The following is a 19,913-nucleotide window of genomic DNA, read 5'->3' as shown; positions in this document are numbered from 1 at the left end:
CCTCTCCCTGCTTTTTTGGACTTCAAATTATGAAACTGTAAGGTGTAGACAGCTTTGGTGGGGTTAGGAATAAAGGCTACTTATTTAAAGCAAAACAAAACAAATACAAGGCATACAGATCAATTGAAATCAGGGGCACCTGCAATTGTTATCAGACCTGACCCAGAGCTTTTCACTAGTAATTTGCTTTTAAATAGCACATACTCCCTTTGTAATAAAATGAATGACAGGCGTCTGACACCAGTGGAGCATTTTGCTTGATTGCTGGGAGGCCACCCAGCAATGATGAAGCATTGGTTTGTTTTTTCTGGAGAGGTATTTCCAAACAATAGTCACTTGGGAGTTATAACAGGCGTGGAAGGGAATATTGAAAAGGTGAATTTGACAGATGAATTATCATGGATCTGTTGATAAATTGAGTAAATCCAGTTTGATATATTACTATAGATAATTGAATATTTGGGAGATGAAATGTGAAAAAAACACTAACGAGGAAGAGTTAATTGAAAAATTTCCCACATCAACTTTATTTTTTTATGTGTTTTATGTAATTGGCTTTGAAGTAATGTAAAAAATGACTTTTGGGTATCAATTTTGTGTTCTTTTTATGATGTGTTTAACTTCGTATTTTAGGAAAAATAAAATTTGACTTGTAATAAAAGTTGCTTAAGAATTGTATATATTTTATAACAGGCAATAGATTGTTTTGAGAAGTTATTTTCTTCTCTCTACTCAGTTTCTAAGTTTATGCTTTTCTATTTTTCATAGCAATATGAAACTTTTTGTAAGTAGACTGACCTTTAGATTGTTACAGTTTTTCAACCAGAAATTATTTGATACTAAGGGAGACAAATGTACTGAACTTACAAATGTATTATGTTGGATTACTAACAATAGACCTAATTGATAAAAGTGATTTAATATATGTTGTGTTAATAGCTAAACCTCCAAAGCCCCTAATCTCCCATGGAAATATTGCTTTGTAGAACAAAATCCAATGAGAAGTTCTGGGATTCCAGAGTGAATTTGTACATTCCTTAGGGGCATTTTTGCAAGGGAGGTTGTTGTGTTTTGAAGGTAGTTGATAAGAGACCTGCACCACCAACCCCAGACCTGCACCACCAACCACCATCATGCATTAGTCTCTACAAGGTATTTGGGTGTATGTATTCCTGTACCACTCGGTACCACCATTTAGCCACGGGAAGTTTCTGACCATTTGCAGCATACATTATAAATCAGGATGTCACTACCAGACAATCAGATTTGAACATTCCATGAACAAAGGAGCCTATATCCCCTAGGAATAGATCACTTAACTGTGTTTATGTCATGCTGTTGATATGCCTGCATTTACACAAGTCAGGATAGCACATTGTTTATTTATTTTAGGAGTAGATAATTGATCTATTTACCTAATTTTGGGTTAATTAGCCAATAACTGAAATAGGTAATTTAGCACGATTGCTTAAAATACATGGGGGAAAATAAGTGTATTCTTCCAACCCCCAAATGACTCCTCTACCACCTTGGGCTTGTGAAAGAATGATTTTGAGTCTTCTTCAAGTTGGGCTGATGTCAGCTGCTCTCTTTAAAACAATTTCCTAGTTGGCACATAATACATGGGGAAGTCGCTGGTAAATATTTGGGGAAACTCAGAGGACTTCCAACTCCCGAATTAGTCCCCTGGGGGACCTGGGAAAATTGCTGGATATATTGGTTGAATGAAATAAATGTATTTAAGTTAGGTTCTCTTTCTGGTCTCACTAGGAGATACCACTGCTACTTGGGACTGTAGTAACTTTGGGGGCCAAATTTGTACACTCTGGTTGGGTGCAGAGATTTTTCTTTTTTTTTGGCTTAAAAATTTTTTTGTTTGTTTGCAAAGATGAACTGAGAGATCTGGCGTCTTACAGAGTAGTTAAACAAAAAGCCAAAATACTGGTCTAAATCTAAGAATGAAGAACCATAATTGCTATATATTATTAAGTATTAAAAAGGCACTTAAAAAAAATAAAGGGCAGGGAACTGAAAGAAATAAAAAAAGCACAGTCAAGCAAATGAAAATTACTCATGATGTTATCAATCAGAGATAACCACTGTTAACATTCCAGTCTTTTTCTACGCTTTTTTCTCAATATGTAACTCTGTTCTAGGTAAAGTTATATATCCTCATCTTTGTTACATATTATAAATATTTATCTAAATCACTTAAAAGTACTACATAACCATTTTAATGAGTTCTTAATATGTCAAAATAAAGATACAAGAAAATTTTAATCCTTTCCTTATTATTGAACATCTAGGAAGTTTGCAACTTATTGTGATGTTGTGATTAAAATCTCCATACATAAATCTTTGTCTAATTCTCTGATTAGTTCCTTAGGGGGGAAAAATATCTAAAAATAGAAGAACTAAAGGGATGCCTGGGTGGCTTAGTTTAATTAAGCATCTGCCTTTGGCTCAGGTCATGATCCCAGGGTCTGGGATCAAGTCCCTCATTCAGCTCCTTGCTCAGCAAGGAGCCTACTTCTCCCTTTTCCTGCTTGTGCACTCTCTCTTTCTGATAGATAGATAAATAAATAAATAAATACAATCTTTAAAAATAAAGGGACTAAGAATAAGCACTTTTAAAAAGCAAGATATATGCTGTCAAATTTCTTTTTAGATTGATTACATCTAGGTACACTCTGTTGTCAGCTGTGTACAGAAATGACCTCTTCCCACAGACCCTGAAATGGATAAAATAATAATCATTATAAAAACGTTTTCCTAATTTTGTAAACAATTCATATTCCTTTGATGACTAATTCATTGCATAGTTTTTCATTTTATAAAACATTTATATTTCTTTGGTTAAATATCTGTGTGGGTAGGTTTTTCAACTTATTTTCTTTTGCTTGTGAAGTTGCAGAATGTGGAAGTGAGCATTTCCACTGTGAAGATGGGCAGTGTATCTCTGCATCCTGGAGATGTGATGGGACCAGAGACTGCTTAGATGATTCGGATGAAATTGGCTGCCGTAAGTGAGGAGGGGCTGGGCTAAGCTCTTTTCAAATAACAGAAGTGCTTCCTGGTGAATTCAGCTGTACCAAAGGCAAAGAGTTGTGCCTTTAGTGATAGATTTGAGACTGGGCTTAAGTCTTTTGAGATCTCTGTGGTTGAAGAGAACTGATGGAATTAAGCATTCCATTAGTTCCTTTTGAGGGAGGGGTTCAATTCACATGAGTTTCTGTCTTACCCATGACCTTGACCATGACCATGACGATGACCATGATACTGAAACAAATTTGTGAGTAGTTTTCTGAAGCCTATAAGCCTGTTTCAGATTATTCACTCTGGAAATTTTGTGGACCAACTATGATTTGTAATGCAAGGAGGAGTCTGTTTTTGTATAAAGGATGTAGTATAACTTAGGTAAATTGCACAAAAAGATCACAGAAGAGGCTAGTGTGGTTTTATGTTTAAAAAAATTATAGTTCTCATAACCGGAGGAAACGGACTGAGGGCTGCTGGAGGGGAGTGGGCTGGGAGAGATGGGGTGACTGGGTGATGGGCATTAAGGAGGGCATGTGATACAATAAGCACTGGGTGTTGCAGATGAATCACTGAACTCTACCTCTGAAACTAATAATACATTATATGTTAATTAGTTGAATGTAAATAAAATAAAATAAAATTTAAAAAGAGGGAAATCCATTGAACTTTTCAGAACCTCAAAAAATTATAGTTAAAAACACAGTAGTATTTTAAACCCAAAGTTTAATTAAAAAATCACTTTTACATGTATTTCTTCATTTAGTTCTCTTAATATTTTGGGGTAGGTTTCAGATTAGGAAACAAAGGTATAGTGAAGTTAATTCATCCATTAAAGGCTTCTTTCCTGCACAAATCCCAACCCTTAATATTTGTTGCTTTCTCAGCTTGCTGTATGTGATTAGTTGTACTCTTGTAATTTCATTCATTCTGATTTGTGAAAGACAAGGGTTATCATCCAAAACTCAAGAAATTTATTAGTTTTGAATTGTTGGCCATCCAGTGGACAACGGAACAAACTTTGGTGTGTCGTTTGGATCATGATGCATTTGAAAATGAGAGAAGGATGGGGAATAGGTCTGTACAGTACTTCTCAAACTTTCATGCACAAATGGAGTGCCTGGGGAGCTTATTAAAGTGCAAGTTTTGCATCCATGTTTGGAGTGGGACCTGAGAGTCTGCATTTCTACAAGCTCCCATGTGATGCTAGTGCTGCCAGTCTGTGAATCACATTTTGAGCAAGGGAATAACTCTATTTGTAGAGACATGGTTATGTGTTAGCCATTCACTTCCTCTGGGCTTCCCAGGTTCATTTTAGGTTAAATACTAAAAGCAGAAAAGCAAGAAATGTGTATTCTGGGATAGAGGAATAAATGAATAGGTATACAAACATCTCTTTAGAGATTGTTAATGTAATGATGATGTTCCGTAGCAATGGCCATAACAATGGTGCCAATGACAGTAGAGATAGCAACTAACATTATACTGCATTTCCACATTTATTATTTAACTGATTTTTTTATAGCAAAGAATGAGACAAATATAGTTCCCATTTTATGGTGCGTACATGGAAGCTCAAAGAAACTGCCAAAGATCATAAGGCAAGAAAATTGTAGAAATAATAATTATTCAATTCAAAACATTTCACATAATTTAACAATAACTCATGGTTAATTTTTATTTAAATTTAATAGATTTTGTCATAGCTTTGTATGGATGTGTTTTGGCTGTTTGTTTTATCCTTTGTAGTTGTGTGTTGCTTTGGACTGTCAGTTTGTCGTGAGGCCATTGCTGAGATTATGCAGGAGTCCACAGATTCTTGCAGGGATTGTTCACTATATATAGCAAATATATTAAGCCGGAGTTAACATAGATTCTTTTGAAATAAACACTGCTTGTTGGTATAGTAGGGTGACTGTTTGACATAATGAGTCCTTTTCTGATTTGTTTTAGCTCCCCCTTCTTGCAAGTCGGACCAGTTCCTGTGTCAGGGTGAAGGTCTGTGCATCCCTAACTTCTGGGAGTGTGACGGTGACCAGGACTGTGAGGATGGCTCAGATGAACATCAGCGTTGTCGTAAGTGTTTATAAGAGGGATTTTGTTTTGGCCTCCTAGACACCTAATAATCTAACCTGTTACAAAAGCATTAACAATGGGATGATTTATAAATGCTGAGTGGGAACTTAATCAACAGGAGAACCTATGCTGCAGTTGCACTCAGGGTTAGAGGATACTGAGAGTCTGAATGTGCCGAAGAGTTATAAACGTACCCCAGCTGTTTGGAAATAGGATAGGTTCCCAATATTTAATTAAGATTGTGTTACATTCAATAAAGACACAAAACATTTCTTGGTATCTATAGGTGGGGTCTTCCTTTGTGTGGTTGGCAGTGGGATGGATCCTTTTGCTCCTGCAGTGCACTCTCCAGTGAAACCTTCTCTCCATTCTGCCTCAGTATTAAACTATCTTACTTGTGATCAAGTGGAAGTGCAGCTAGTAGCTAGGTCTGTTGGAGACAGTGTTGGTTATTGCTTCAGTGACTGCTGGTAGAGTCTGCATAGGATGAGCCACAACGAGAAGGAAGATGGTAGCCATCAGGATAACCTTGGCAGTTGCTGCATTCCTGGGCCCTGAGGAGGTTCAGGGCAGCAAACTGGGAGAAACTCTTAAATTCTGATTTCTTTGGGCTCGGACTGGAAAAGGGTTTGACATGGGCATAAATAACTTGGATGAGAGAGTCATCTTGGGAAAGCATTGTGAGAAATATGCCATGTGTATCATTCTTTTGCTTTCTCTGTAAAGGATATTTATATAATTTAAAATTATTCCTGTATCAATGAGGATGTTTTTGGCTGCAAAGAATTAAAAACACTACTCAAAAAAGTTAAGCAAAAGGGGAATTTATTATCTTACACAGTAAGAAGCCTAAATCTAGTGTTGTTCCAGGGTTGATTAATTCCCAGTATCAGTAACATCAGCCAGTTTTTCTCCCACTTTTCTGCTCTGCTGCCTTCAGCCTGCTGGCTTTCTGTGATGGCATGAAGGCTGTAGAAGTCCTGGATTTTACATCCCTCTAATTCTAATCTGAACATCTAGAAGAGAGAATATGATATTCTTTCCCCATGTATATTTTTAAATGATACTCCCCTCCCCAACAAAAAAGAAGACCCCCAAATAAAAAAAACAAAGCCCTTTTAGAAGTCTAGGTTGGACTGAGATGGAAATTGGAGAGAAGATATCAGACTGTCAGGAACCACCTCAGGCTCTTGACCCCAATTGTCCTGTGAAGGAGTCTAACTCTCGTCATTGTGTGGTGTTTACCTTTGAGCCTACTGCACATTCTGTTACAGTAAATGCACACCCCACAAAATCATGGACACTTATTTTCACTTTGTGTTGATTTTTAAGATGTCAGCCAAGATCCTGTTGGCATTTTTACAGTGATTGTTGACAAAGATCAAAGAAGAAACATGTTCTTGATGACTGCTTCATGTGAGAACTTGTTCAGTTGTTACGTGACTAGCAGTGGAGATTCTGTCGCCTTAAGTAGGGCCTGGATACATTTATAAAAGCTTGGAATTTAGCCCAGGACTTTGGAGTCCAGCATTGAGTGTGAACTCTTTTCAGTCAGGCCAAGGGTCTTTTGAGGAAGAGAATAGAAATCCCCCAAATGCCCATGAGTTCGACTTTGATTTAAACCTAAAATGAAAACTGTATAATTAAGCAGCCTGTTAGGGCTTGTCAGTAGTGGTCAGGGGTCTTTCAGCAAAGGGATGGTGATATTTGGGACAAAATGATTAAGGGGAAACTAGCAAACTATGTAGGGCCATGGAGGTGACAAATGACAGTTCCGAGGAAGGCATGGACAGGAGCTAATCAAGGCCAACCAGGAGCATGGCATGTCCAGATGAGGTCCGGTTGTGTGTCAGGATGTGAGGTGGAATGGCAAAAAGGGAGACCAGATCTGAAAGAGGGAGATGGGGCATGGTATCTCACAAATACTGAACAGTGGAATTGAAATGGTCAGGCATAGTAGGGCAACGGAAAAAAACCTTTGTTTGTAGGAAACAATTTTCCTATCCCCTCAGTGGTCCTACTGGAAAGAAGGGATCATCTGCAGATAGTGAGTACTCAGTGGGAACAGGATGGGGCTAAATCGTGAATGTCTGGAGAGCGGTGACTATGCTTTATTTAGATTGCATCTTTAAGACTTGTTATTTTGTCTAGCAGATAGTAGGTTCTTGATGGGTACTGAATGAATTAATGAATGATGGGTTACTTATCTTTTGGCTAGATATGCCATTTTGGTTCCATTTTTCCCTTGCTTCCCATGCAAAGTAGGAAGAAAGCTGAGCTGTAGATTGTGATACTATGTAGTGGATGACCCCTTGCTAATAATAATACTTTTCAGAGGGGATACAGATTCCTAAGTTAGAACAACTTGGAATAAAGATACTTGGGAATAGAGATGGAGAAAACTTTATCGCAGTAATTTATAAGCAATGTTACATACCATTTTAAATGACTATGGATTTCCTAAGGTAAATCTTACGTTTTTTTAAAGAAGATCTTGTATTTATTTGAGAGAGAGAATGAGAATGACTGTGGGAAGGGGTAGAGGGAGAAGGGCTCGATTCCAGGACCCTAGGATCGTGACCTAGCTGAAGGCAGACGCTTAACCGACTGAGCCACCCAGGTGCCCCTAATTCTTGCATTTAAAAAAAAATTTTTTTTTTTTTTTAAATTTGACAGACAGAGATCACAAGCAGGCAGATAGGCAGGCAGAGAGAGAGGAGGAAGCAGGCTCCCGGCTGAGCAGGGAGCCCGATGTGGGGCTTGATCCCAGGACCCTGGGATCATGACCTGAGCTGAAGGCAGAGGCTTTAACCCACTGAGCCACCCAGGCGCCCCATAATTCTTGCATTTTTAATGATAGAAAATTCTTTATTAGACATCCGTTAGCTACAGAATATGCCACTGCTGTGTTCACTAAGGTCACCAGAGAACTCCTGATTATCAAGCAGAGTGTATACTTTTCCTTTTTCATCGTTGGATGAACTTTTCTATTGCATTTGACTCTGGCAATCACTCTCTCCTTCTTGACACTAGTACCTTGGCTGCCGTGACTCCTCACTCTCCAGTTCTTTCCTGAACTGCTTTGATCTGCTACCGAGCCTGTGAGTATGGCTGTTACTTAGAGCCGTGCACTTAGCAGCTCTTCTTAGTCTCTACTTTTCCAGGATAATTTCAACCAATCTTAGGATTTCAGTAACTCTGGATAGGCTGATGATACCCAAATCTATGCTTATGACCTAGATTTCTTGCCCTCACTTCAGTCTTATATAATACAACTACCTGTTGAAGATCCTCAGGATGCTTCAAGTTCAAGTGTCCAAAGGAGTTAATCATCTTCTCCCCTGGCCTGGTTTTTCCTTCTATATTTTCTGGTCTACGTGAATTATCTTTTCATAGAAATAAAATTAACTTACTATAAGGGACCAGCAGAAAATACAACATCAGCCTCAAACTATTAGAAGTAGGCAGATCTGGGGCGCCTGGGTGGCTCAGTGGGTTAAGCCGTTGCCTTCGGCTCAGGTCATGATCTCAGGGTCCTGGGATCGAGTCCCGCATCGGGCTCTCTGCTCAGCAGGGAGCCTGCTTCCCTCTCTCTCTCTCTCTCTGCCTGCCTCTCTGTCTACTTGTGATCTCTGTCAAATAAATAAATAAAATCTTAAAAAAAAAAAAAAAAAGAAGTAGGCAGATCTAAGACATTTTTCTTGTTAATCTGGAATATTATAAAACATATTTCATGATGAAGGCATTTTATTGGAGGAAATATAAAGATGGCTGTCAGTGACATTAAAGATATAATCAGTTAGCATGGAAAGGATATCCTAATCCCTTAGGTACCTGAGCTAGAAATTTGGAATTATTTTTGATTCTTCTACCCATATTTAGTCACCAACTCTGGTCTAACATCTCTAAAAGTTCACCTCTTTCCCATTTTTATCACTACTGCCAGCAGTCTCTCTCTCTCTCTCTCTCTCTCTCTTTTTTTTTTTTTAAAGATTTTATTTATTTGACAGAGAGAGTGAGAGAGGAAACACAAGCAGGGAGAAGCAGGCTCCCCGCTGAGCAGGGAGGCTGGTGCAGAGCTCCATCCCAGGACCCTGGGATCATGACCTGAGCCAAAGGCAGACGCTTAATGACTGAGCCACCCTGGCGCCCCAGTGCCAGTAATCTCTTATCTGGGTGACTGCAACAGCCTATGGATTGGCCTCCCTGCCTCTAGCCCTGTGCCTCCTCGGGTTCTCCCTGACACTGATGCTAGAAAGATTTGACTAAATCCCTAAAACATTTTGGTGTGTATCACCTCAAGAAGAAACCTCCAACTCCCTAACGTGGTTTACGGTGGCTTCTAAGCTACAGCTGGTGCTTTTTTTTCCATGTCTATCACTTGGCCGTTCATGCCTTGAAATTTCCACGTGGGGTCACATCAGTGCTCATAGTTCCCTTGGGCATGTCATGCAGTGTCCCTCTTTGAGCTCTGTGCATGCTGCCTGAATGCTCGTTGCTAGAGAGTCCTTTTTCCCTTTTGACCTAGCTAACCTAGCCGCCTCTCCTGTAGGACCCAGGTGAGGTATTACCTCTTAAAGACACTGTCCCTCTTCATGCTCTTACCTCAGAGTGAATTAGGCACTCCTCCCTGATCCTTCTATAATTAATTCCTTGGATGCCTGTACTTCATTTTCATCATTGTTTTCTCATTAATTCTTTTTTTTTTTTTTTGGAAGCAGGCTTCCCGCTGAGCAGAGAGCCCGATGCGGGGCTCGATCCCAGGACCCTGGGATCATGACCTGAGCTGAAGGCAGAGGCTTTAACCCACTGAGCCACCCAGGCGCCCCTCTCATTAATTCTTGAAGTGTTTTCTAGAAAATAGTGAGCTCCTTGAGGGGAGGGGCTGTGCCTCATTCACCATTGTATTCCCATTGTTGGTATACTTTGTGGCATGTAATAGGCCCTCAGTAGATGTTTATGTAACGAGTAAGTGAATCCTAGCATCAGACTGGTTGATGGATCCATATAATTTTATCATTTCTCTGTTTGAATGAGCTTTTAATTACTCCCTCCTAAACCCCTTTGAAATTGTAAGCACAAAGTATAGAATTGCTTTGGGCTTCAGTTTAAGAAGAAAGCCAAGAGACTTAAAATAATATTGGCACTTGATTTAGTTTTTCTTCATATTTTGTTTGAAAAGCTGTTTTGGGAATAAAAAAAGTTCTTTAATTTTATGTGGAAATTGGCAATATATACTTAAGTATTATAGGGGCATTTAATGAGGAAGTATTAATCTTTTTAGCCTTACTTAGATAAAATTGTGTCTACTCTGGGCAGAATTCAGACATTTAAGTGACTTCTAGAAAAGTTGTTCCATCCTAATTTTATTAATACAAGGTACTGGGAGAAAATATGAAATTATACTGTCAAAGTGTCAGAAATTGACTGGAAAAAAAATCTTGTTTGCTATTAAAGAATTACATAACACATTTATAATGAACTAATTGTATTAAACAAAGAAGGAACGAGATGACATGAAAGGTATAATCAGTTAAGCATGGGAAAGGGTGCTAATTATGGATAGTTTTTAATGTCTTACTTATCACATGGTAACCTTTATATGTTTGAATCTTCAAGTATCAACTCTAAAGCTGTGATTGATTATCCACTTGTCTTTTAGAAAGGTTTTTCTTACAGTTAGATGATGGCACACCACTTAACACATGCTTAATCTCACCAGAAAACCAAAAATTTTTTTTTTCAGAAAACCAAATTTTGCTGAACTTGAGTATCATTACTATATAGAAGTATAGGAAACTGTAAAAATTCAGGGGAAAATTTTTTTATTGCATTCGATGATTGTAATTTTTTTCAGTGGATCACATTTTCCCCATTCCCCAAATCCCATGATAATTCCTGCCCTGGGCTTACAGAACAGCTTTCACGTGATGCGTGTAGCCTCAATTCCTTAGATTTGATCTGTTTTATCCAGAGGCAAATTTGATAAACTACCGATGACTTGCTTTTGCTTAGTGTGATCAACATAGGATAAAAACAGGCTAGTTAAAGTTGTTTATAGAAGTGATACACATTCAATGTAGAAAGTACTCTAAAGACTACTAAAGTACTCTAAAGAGTACTAAAGAGATTTTTAGTACCCTAAAGAGTACTAAAGAGTAGAGAGAACTCTAAAGAAAAAAGTCACCCATACTTTTATCACTCAGAAATAATCACTGTTATAACCCTTTGGCATATATCCTTCTTGTTTAAACAAGTATTTCAGTGTTTCAGTGAGGCGGAACCTTACTGATCCCCAGCTCCTACGTGTATGTGCAAAATTCTTTCATTCCTTTTATCATATAGGTTATTGTATTCTCAACACATGTTGATAATATAATTGTCTACACCAACATGCCTGAGTGTTGATGTGATTCCATGAGCATTTTTTTTTTAAAGATTTTATTTATTTATTTGTCAGAGAGAGAGAGAGTGAGCACAGGCAGACAGAGTGGCAGGCAGAGGCAGAGGGAGAAGCAGGCTCCCCACAGAGCAAGGAGCCCGATGTGGGACTTGATCCCAGGACGCTGGGATCATGACCTGAGCCAAAGGCAGCTGCTTAACCAACTGAGCCACCCAGGCGTGCCCCATGAGCATTTTTTTTTAAAGATTTTATTTTTGTATTTTAGAAACAGTGAGAGCGAGAGTGAGAGAGAGAGCACATGTGTGCATGGGTGAGCCCGAGTGGGAGGTTGGGGCAGGGGGAGAAAAAGGAGAAGGAGAGAAACAAACTTCCCTTTGAGTATGCTCTCTGAGTGTGGAGTCCCTGCTTCGGGGCTCAGTTTCAGGAGTCTGAGATCATGACCTGAGCCAGAATCAAGAGTTAGATGCTTGACTAACTGAGCTACCCAGGCGCCCCAATTCTGCGAGCATTTTAATAGTATCCTGATGATACCTTGACTTTTGCGTTGTGAGCTGTCTACCTTGGTGTAGCTGGGTAACCTGCTTTCTGAGCCTATGAACTTTATGCTCAATATATTCTCTTGCCTTTGCTTTCACATTTCCTCGCTCATCTTTGGTAAATGGATTGGTCTGTCTTTGGCAGTAATTATAAAGTAATATCTTTTCCCCTTCACAGCTGGGAGAACATGCTCAAGCCATCAAATTACATGCTCCGATGGTGAATGTATCCCAAACGAATACAGGTGCGACCACGTCAGAGACTGCTCAGATGGAACTGACGAGAAAGACTGCCGTGAGTCCCTTTCAGTCTTTGCACTGTATTTGCTTTCCCCCTTTGTCCCTTTGGCATTTTAATCAATTTGTTAGATTTGTTGATGGACAGAAATGCCTACAATATGCCTCTTGTTATTGAAATCTCTTGGCAGATTCTTTTGTGGATTAGAGGTGATATTCTGATAGGAGACTATTTTTAGCAAGACATTCTAAGTGTGTCCTGCCTTAGCACATCAAATTTCTGTATTTTTTTGAAGTAAGGGACTTTTAACATTAACATAGAATCCTGAAAGGTCACCGAATACATTGACTATAAGATCCAGTTTTGTCAATTTTGGGTTTTTTTTAAATTAATGGTGAATTTCTGGGTAAAATGTCTCATTAATTTTTCTGCTCTTATGGACTCAGTATTTTCCAGTTTGGAAAACAGTTACATTTTGAAAATGGCTTTCTCCATTGGCAGCATATTACATCAGTTTGCATCTGATCACCACAAGATAAGGCATAGAAATCCCAGTATTCTATGGTCTAATGTTGAGATTTTTACCGTAACCAAAATACAAGAGGGTAGTCATGGTGTACCGTGAACATCTTAAAAATTTTAAGTAAGGAGTAATCTGTCCCTCTTGAGATTTATGTGGAATTGTTAGATTACAAGAATATAGAAATTACTCTACTGTGTCAGTAGGCCTGTAGTCAGTCTAATTGAGGTCCATCAATCCTGTGGTCCATCTATGTCTTTAGCTTTAGACATACCTAGTTTTGCTTAAAAGCCCTTGCAAACATATCACGTACGAGTTTATCCAGAACTCCCTTGAGTTTTTATGCATTTTTTCCTGAATTTCATTTGACAGGGTGCATTTCATAAGTTTACTGTGAGCTGAGTGATGTTACTTTCTTTTGCTCTTAAATTTGTGCGTCAAACTTAGGGAGTTGTTTTAATATTCGGTATTCCAATCATCAGTGGCTAGATTTTGTGTCCCTTAGAAAACTTGATCACAGACTTCTTAGTTATTATGTCTCCCACTGAGATTTTAGTTTTAGTTCATTCTTATGGGACACCTCCTCTACTGTTGGGTCATTTTGATTTGATTTAGTTTTCTGGCCTGTTCCTAAATTTCTTCCTTTGGTTCAAATGCTATATTTTAAGTTTCTTTCTTTCTTTTTTTTTTTTTTTTTAAGATTTTATTTATTTGTCAGAGAGAGGGAGAGAGAGTGAGCGAGCACAGGCAGAGTGGCAGGCAGAGGCAGAGGCAGAGGGAGAAGCAGGCTCCCTGCTGAGCAAGGAGCCAGAAGTGGGACTCGATCCCAGGACGCTGGGATCATGACCTGAGCTGAAGGCTGCTGCTTAACCAACTGAGCCACCCAGGCGTCCCATATTTTAAGTTTCTTTTTGAGAAGACCATCTTCTGTATATTTTGGTCCATTTCTCAATCAGGTGCTATGCCCTTGGGTGGGAGCTAACGTAAACTGGTTATTAGCAAATCATTCCTGTTTCACTATACTGTTCAAACTGTACTCTTCATGGAAGGAATACTATTATATGTGAAAAGGAAAGGTCTGGGTCCAAACAGGTCCAGATTCATGTTGCATCCACATCATTATCACAGAGTGCATTTTATTTTTTTAAAGATTTTATTTATAGAGAGAGAGAGAGTGAGTGAGAGAGCGAGCACTAGGAAGAGTGGGGAGGGGCAGAGGCAGACTCCCTGCTGAGCAGGGATTACGATCTGAGTTGAAGGCAGTCACTTAACCAGCTGAGCCACCCAGGCACCCCCGCACACGGAGCATTTTAAGAAACACCTCTTCTCCTTCATGCTTTCTTTTTTTGGGTCTATTTTTCTTTGAGAGGACGCTGTGCAATTTGTCTCTGTGTCTCCATTTCCTAGCAGAATTGCTGGTACAGTTGTGTTGTATAATTTCCAATTTAAATGTTCTCTTGGAAAGAGATTATGTTGCCTCTAATTTGGGTCTCTTTTCTTTTTTTAAGATTTTATTTACTTATTTGACAGAGAGAGAGAGACTTCGAGAGAGGGAACACAAACAGGGGTAGTAGGAGAGGGAGAAGCAGGCTTCCTGCTGAGCAAAGAGCCCAATGCGGGGCTCGATCCTAGGACCCTGGGATCTAAGCTGACCTAAGCTGAAGGCAGATGCTTAACGACGGAGCCACCGAGGCACCGCGGGTCTCTTTTCTTTTTTCCTTCCTTCCTTCCTTTTTAAGATTTTATTTATTTATATGACAGAGAAAACACAAGTAGGCAGAAAGGCAGCCAGAGAGAGGGGGGGAAGCAGGCTCTCCATGGAGCAGAGTCCGACAGGGGCTCCATGCCCCGGACCCTGAGATCGTGACCTGAGCCAAAGGCAGAGGTTTAACCCACTGAGCCACCCAGGTGCCCCCCCGCCTTTTCACTTTGAAAATTTAGACTTAGAACTTAGACTGTAACTGGCAGTTACAGAGATGGTAGTGTCTGTCTGGATGTCACAAAATAACAAGTCCATGAGTCAAGGCCTCTCAGTACTTTGTAAAGCAAGCAATAGGTTCTTCATTGTGGCAAGTGAAAAAATTATTTTTGATTAATAATAGCGATGGTTCACATATTTTATAGTATTTTATAAACTGGTAAGTGTTATATAAATTTTGGTTATTATTCTTAATTAGGTTCCTCAATGAGGACAATAGGGCAGGTGTTAGTATACTCTCACAAATAAAGAAACGGAGACTGAGAAGAGCAGAATGGCTCGTTCAAGGTTGTACAATGTGTGGCAGTGCTAGGGCTAAATCCAGCTTCTGGTTCCAAGTCTGGTGATCGCTTTTCATGAAGGACTTTATTTACAAAAGGAGAAAGTTCTAGTTTGTGCAAGTTTAAGAGAGAACCAGAGGCTGTGCCACAAGCCAACAGTCTGTGTCTTTATCCCTAATTTACAAGTGGATAAAAATGAGTGCTTTATTGGAAATGCAATGGGAATGAAGGAAATACTACTTTGGGGAAAATAAAAGGCAGCTGAAACAGACTGTTTGGATTTATTCCATGTGAACACCCCGCAGCCAATTCTAAAGTCACCAGTACAACTGCCCCACGGCTTTGCCAATAGACCTTCCGGAAAAAAGCTGGCAGTGTATGAGCATACAAGCAGCTGGTATAGAAAGGAATGAAGAAAAGGAAGTGAGTGAGCTTTATAAAATATCTGAGCAGGAATTTTTAATCAAGTTTTTATTTGTTTTTTTAAGTACAAGGAATAGGTGAAACAAGGATTTGTTATTAAGGAAAGAGAGCCAGATTTAGATGATAGTTAATTGCTCCTGGAATCGTACAAGTCATGAATTCTTCAGGGCTCATAGCCCTGAGATGAATCTGACGCGTGTAAATGGGTTTTATAATGAAGTATTCTTTCCTATTTCTCTTTGCCTTGTTTATTTATCACTATGTGTTCCTTATGCAGGAATACAAAAAAAAGTCTAACCAATCAGGAAATTAAGAAAAGAATCTTCATACTTCTTTGTGCTTTGATCTCCTGGCCACAGCCAGATAGGGACAAGAAAGAAATGAATGGCCCGGGTCAAAGTCTTTAGAAAGTGCTAATATAGAGAGACAGATTGGCCTCATTTTGTTTTCCCTCTTTGTTCGGAACACTTGTGGAAAATGGGGAAGGGAATTGCCATTCACTGGGCACCAGCCCCTGTTTTGTGCAATTTTTACATTAATACCACAAGGTGGGTGTGATGACCATCTCTTTACAGAGATTATAAAGATTGTCAAGAATCAAGTGTGGAGGAGCCAGGCTTTTAACCTAGGTGTAAACCCTATGCCCATGCTTTTGCAATACTTTTCTTTAGTAATGGGAGTTTACAGAATATTTTTGCCTGAAGGTTACTTAACTATTTTATCATTTAAAAATTACTGTTTAAAGCTTTTTACTTTGGAAGGTTTTAAACAAAATCAAAAGCAGGGTGAATTGTAAGATGAACTCCTTTGTACTCATCACTCAAGTTATATCAGTTACCAACGTTTATAGCTAATTTTGTCTTATCTATAGAACTCTATTCTTCTCCCCATTATTTTGAAGCAGTTCTCACAAATCACCTTAATTCTATCTTTAAATGATTATTTATCTCCAAAACATATGGACGAAAACCTAGCATAACATGACAATATCATGACCATACCTAAAAGTTAACAACTGTTCTTTAAAATAATCAATTCTTAAAATTTCCCCAGTGGCTTTTTATTTTTTATAGTATCATTTAAAATCAAAGTCCAAATAAAATTTATGCATTGGAGTTAGTTGCTGTCTTTAGACTTGAAAGTTTGCCTTCCGTTTCTGTTTTTAACTCCTTGCAGTGTTTTTGTTGAAAAAAACCAAGCTACTTGTCCTGAGTTTCCCACAGTCTGGGGTTTGCTCATTGCCACCCTTGATATCCTTTAACATGTTTATCTGTCCCTTATATTTTTTGGAAATTGGTAGCTAGATCTAGAGCAAGGTTTGTCAGCCTTGGTGCCAGTGGCATTAGCAGCCAGATAATTCTTTACCACCGGGCGGTGTCTAATGCATTGTATCATGTATAACCATATCGCTGGCCTCTGTCCACTAGAAACCAGCAGCCCTCCCATTTATGACAACCAAAAATGTCTCCAGACGAGGCTAAATGTCCTCTGGGAGCTAAATCTCCCACCTCTGCTCCAGCTGAAAGTAACATTAGTCTAGAGGCTTGAAAATGCAAGGATTTCTCTCTCTCTCTCTCTGTGTGGAGGGGCAGAAATACTTTGAATATAAAGACACGTATTTCCACTGGGAGGCATATAATGTCTAACTCAGCCATTGAGGATGGTTGCTAAGATGCCTTTAGTCATAGAGATACTTAACTATTTTAAACATCCCTTCAGGTATAGAGTAGCTGTTTATTAGTTGTTTTAAATTGGAATGTTAGAATATGATGGATTAGTCAATCTTGCCCAGAGATCATTTTTGTGAGGTATGACACTTTATTCTGTTGTTTCTGTGTCCTGATGCATGGGGATCATTACTGGTAGACAAATGTATGATCAGCCTATGAGGGTGACTTTCATTTTTCTATTTCTCAGAAATAAGGCTGTCTATAGGAAGGGGTCTAAATATATTAGGCACCTAGAAACCACTTAAATATAGGAATGGTGTTGGAAAAACTCCAAAGAAGGACTTAATTCTTTTCCCCAAATATTTGAAAGGATCAGGAAGCTTGACCCTATAGTTCATAGTCCTGCCTGTCAGATCAGACCCCTAGGTTATGGTGCCTACCCTTTCAAGCTTCTAAGATCAAGACCGTGAGCTCCAGCATAGAGCACCTTGTGTCTGTCGCAGGCATTCCTTTAACAGAACAAAGAGGAGTGTGTAAGAGCTCTCTCAGAGAGGCAGGGGGATGGGAAGGAAGAGCATGGGTGAGACGGTGAGGAGGGCAAGCATAGTGAGATCCCTGTAAAAAGATTATCTTTGAGATAAATTTTGGGTGGTATGAAAGCTTCTTTTATTACGTTTGATCTTTTTGTCTGCTCTGTTCCCAAATGCATAGGGTATTTTCAGTTATTCTCCTGTTTGAGAACTATTTCTGAATGTGTAGATGTGTATGGGTGTGTGTATACATATATATTATAAAAAGCTGTGAAACAGGTAAAAGTTCATTTTCCCCAAGTTACTTTATACTTCAGTCCAGCCATCTATAAAATGGCCCCTACTATTAAATAGCTTGTCAATTAATTTTTCCCCCCAAGGAACAGGAGATTCAAAACTGCAGTCCATTTTACTTCTAATGGGATTAGCATCAAGGAAAAACCACTCATGCGGAGTCCAAGATAAACATCAGAATAATGCAGCAATTATGGGTCATTCAGTTAATATATTGCAGTGACTTTCGGTTGCTCAAAAGTTGTACAGTTTCTTCCAGTTAAGCGAAGAGATTATTTTGCTTTTATCAAGTACCACATTAGAGTGATTTTGGTGTGAGTAAAACTACAGCTAATTATCACTGGTTTGCAGTACTTCTCTTTTGATACTTAGGAATGCCAGAGAAAGGGTAAATAAAATCCCTGGTACAATGAAGGCTTTCTTGCTGGTAATCAGCAGTATTTGGTCTGCCGGCAACTGGGGCTGCTTTGTCTGTGAAGTTTTATTTCTATTGACTTTCTGTTCTTTAGAATTCAAACATTTGCCTTTATATATCTAATTGCTGAAACTCCAGCCGGGGAAACAGAGAAATAAAGAGTCATTCTGTGGACCAGGATGGCTTGTGAAGAACATGCTTTTCCTCAAACTCAGTTACACATTTATGCTGCCCAGGAAGCCTTGCTCCCACTTGTCCTCTCTGTACCGCAGGTGAGAAAGCAGAAGCAGGGAGACTGGCCCTGTCTTATCTATCATATCGTGTCCCACATGTACCTTTCTAGTGTTCTTACAGTTCAGGTAGAAGTCGGGGCCCAGAAACCTTCAGGAAACAGAAATTTCCTGTTTAGATCCCCATCATACAAGCACATTACGTTTATTCAGAGACCCTAAGGCCCCTCTCAGCTGTTGCCCAGCTTCTTTGCCCCCTTGTATAACCAAGTTCCATAGAGTTGTCTTTAATAACCCTGTCTCCGTTTCCTCTCCTTTTTCTTTCTTGGACTCACTGAAAACAGCCCTTGTCCACCAGTCTTCTGAAAGCATTCCTGGCAATGCCACCAGTGACCTTCGTTTTACTAACCCTAGGGACTCCTGTTAAACCCTCACCTTATCAGAGAGGGACTCCCCCGTCACGCTTATCATTCTGCCTTGCTGTATTTCCATAACATTTTCCCCTATGGGACATTTATTTTAATGTCTATCCTTCCACTCTCCAGAGAAAATGTCGGTTCCATGAGAGCAGGGATTTGATGCAGTTTGTCACTTCTCTGGGACCTCGTACTCCTGTAGGCGTGTACTAATTATTTGTTGAATAGAACATTTTTTTAAAAAGCTGTGGGAATTTCTGCTTCACTCATACTTTTATCTCTTTATCCAGCTCTTAGCAAAGTGTTAAGGAAGGGGGACTTCGATAAATATATGTTGGGTAGAATGAAATCCTGTTGAAAAGGAAGGCAGTGCTCTGTAGGATAACTGGCTTTTAGCATAATGACGTTCATCCAGCAATGATTTGCCAGTGAGTCCTAATCTATCTGGAACCAGGTTCCTGGTAGGAGAACTGAGCCACACCATTTCTTTCTTTTTTTTTTTCTTTCTTTTCTTTTCTTTTTTTTTTTTTTTTTTTAATTAACATACAATGTATTATTTGCCCCAGGGATACAGGTCTGTGAATGGTCAGGCTTACGCATTTCACATCACTCACCATAGCACATACCCTCCCCAAAGTCCATAATCCAGCCACCCTATCCCTATCTCCCCACCCCCCAGCAACTCTTAGTTTGTTTCGTGAGATTAAGAGTCTCTTATGGTTTGTCTTCCTCCCAATCCCATCTTGTTCCATTTTTTCCTTTCCTACCCCCCCAAACCCCCAACCCCCTGCTCTGCCTCTCAGCTTCCTCATATCAGGGAAATCACATGATAATTATCTTTCTCTGATCGACTTATTTCACTTAGCA

The 19,913-nt window shown here is 39.2% G+C and overlaps 1 protein-coding gene across 1 annotated transcript in view; it reads left to right on the top strand.

Moving 5' to 3' along the window:
• Nucleotides 1–19,913, top strand: part of LOC111141989 (LDL receptor related protein 2) — a 202,141-nt gene that overhangs the window by 34,425 nt on the left and 147,803 nt on the right. The window contains exons 2-4 of the mRNA XM_022494900.1: nt 2,909–3,022; nt 4,990–5,112; nt 12,230–12,346. Coding sequence (XP_022350608.1) covers nt 2,909–3,022; nt 4,990–5,112; nt 12,230–12,346 — 354 coding nt within the window. The remainder of the gene's footprint in view (nt 1–2,908; nt 3,023–4,989; nt 5,113–12,229; nt 12,347–19,913) is intronic.

The sequence above is a fragment of the Enhydra lutris genome, unplaced genomic scaffold (assembly GCF_002288905.1).
Source record: "Enhydra lutris kenyoni isolate GAN:26980312 unplaced genomic scaffold, ASM228890v2 scaffoldscaffold1, whole genome shotgun sequence".
In the NCBI taxonomy this organism is placed as follows: domain Eukaryota; kingdom Metazoa; phylum Chordata; class Mammalia; order Carnivora; family Mustelidae; genus Enhydra; species Enhydra lutris.
Note: the sequence above shows the minus strand (reverse complement) of the source record. Positions and strands in the feature narration are given on the sequence as shown.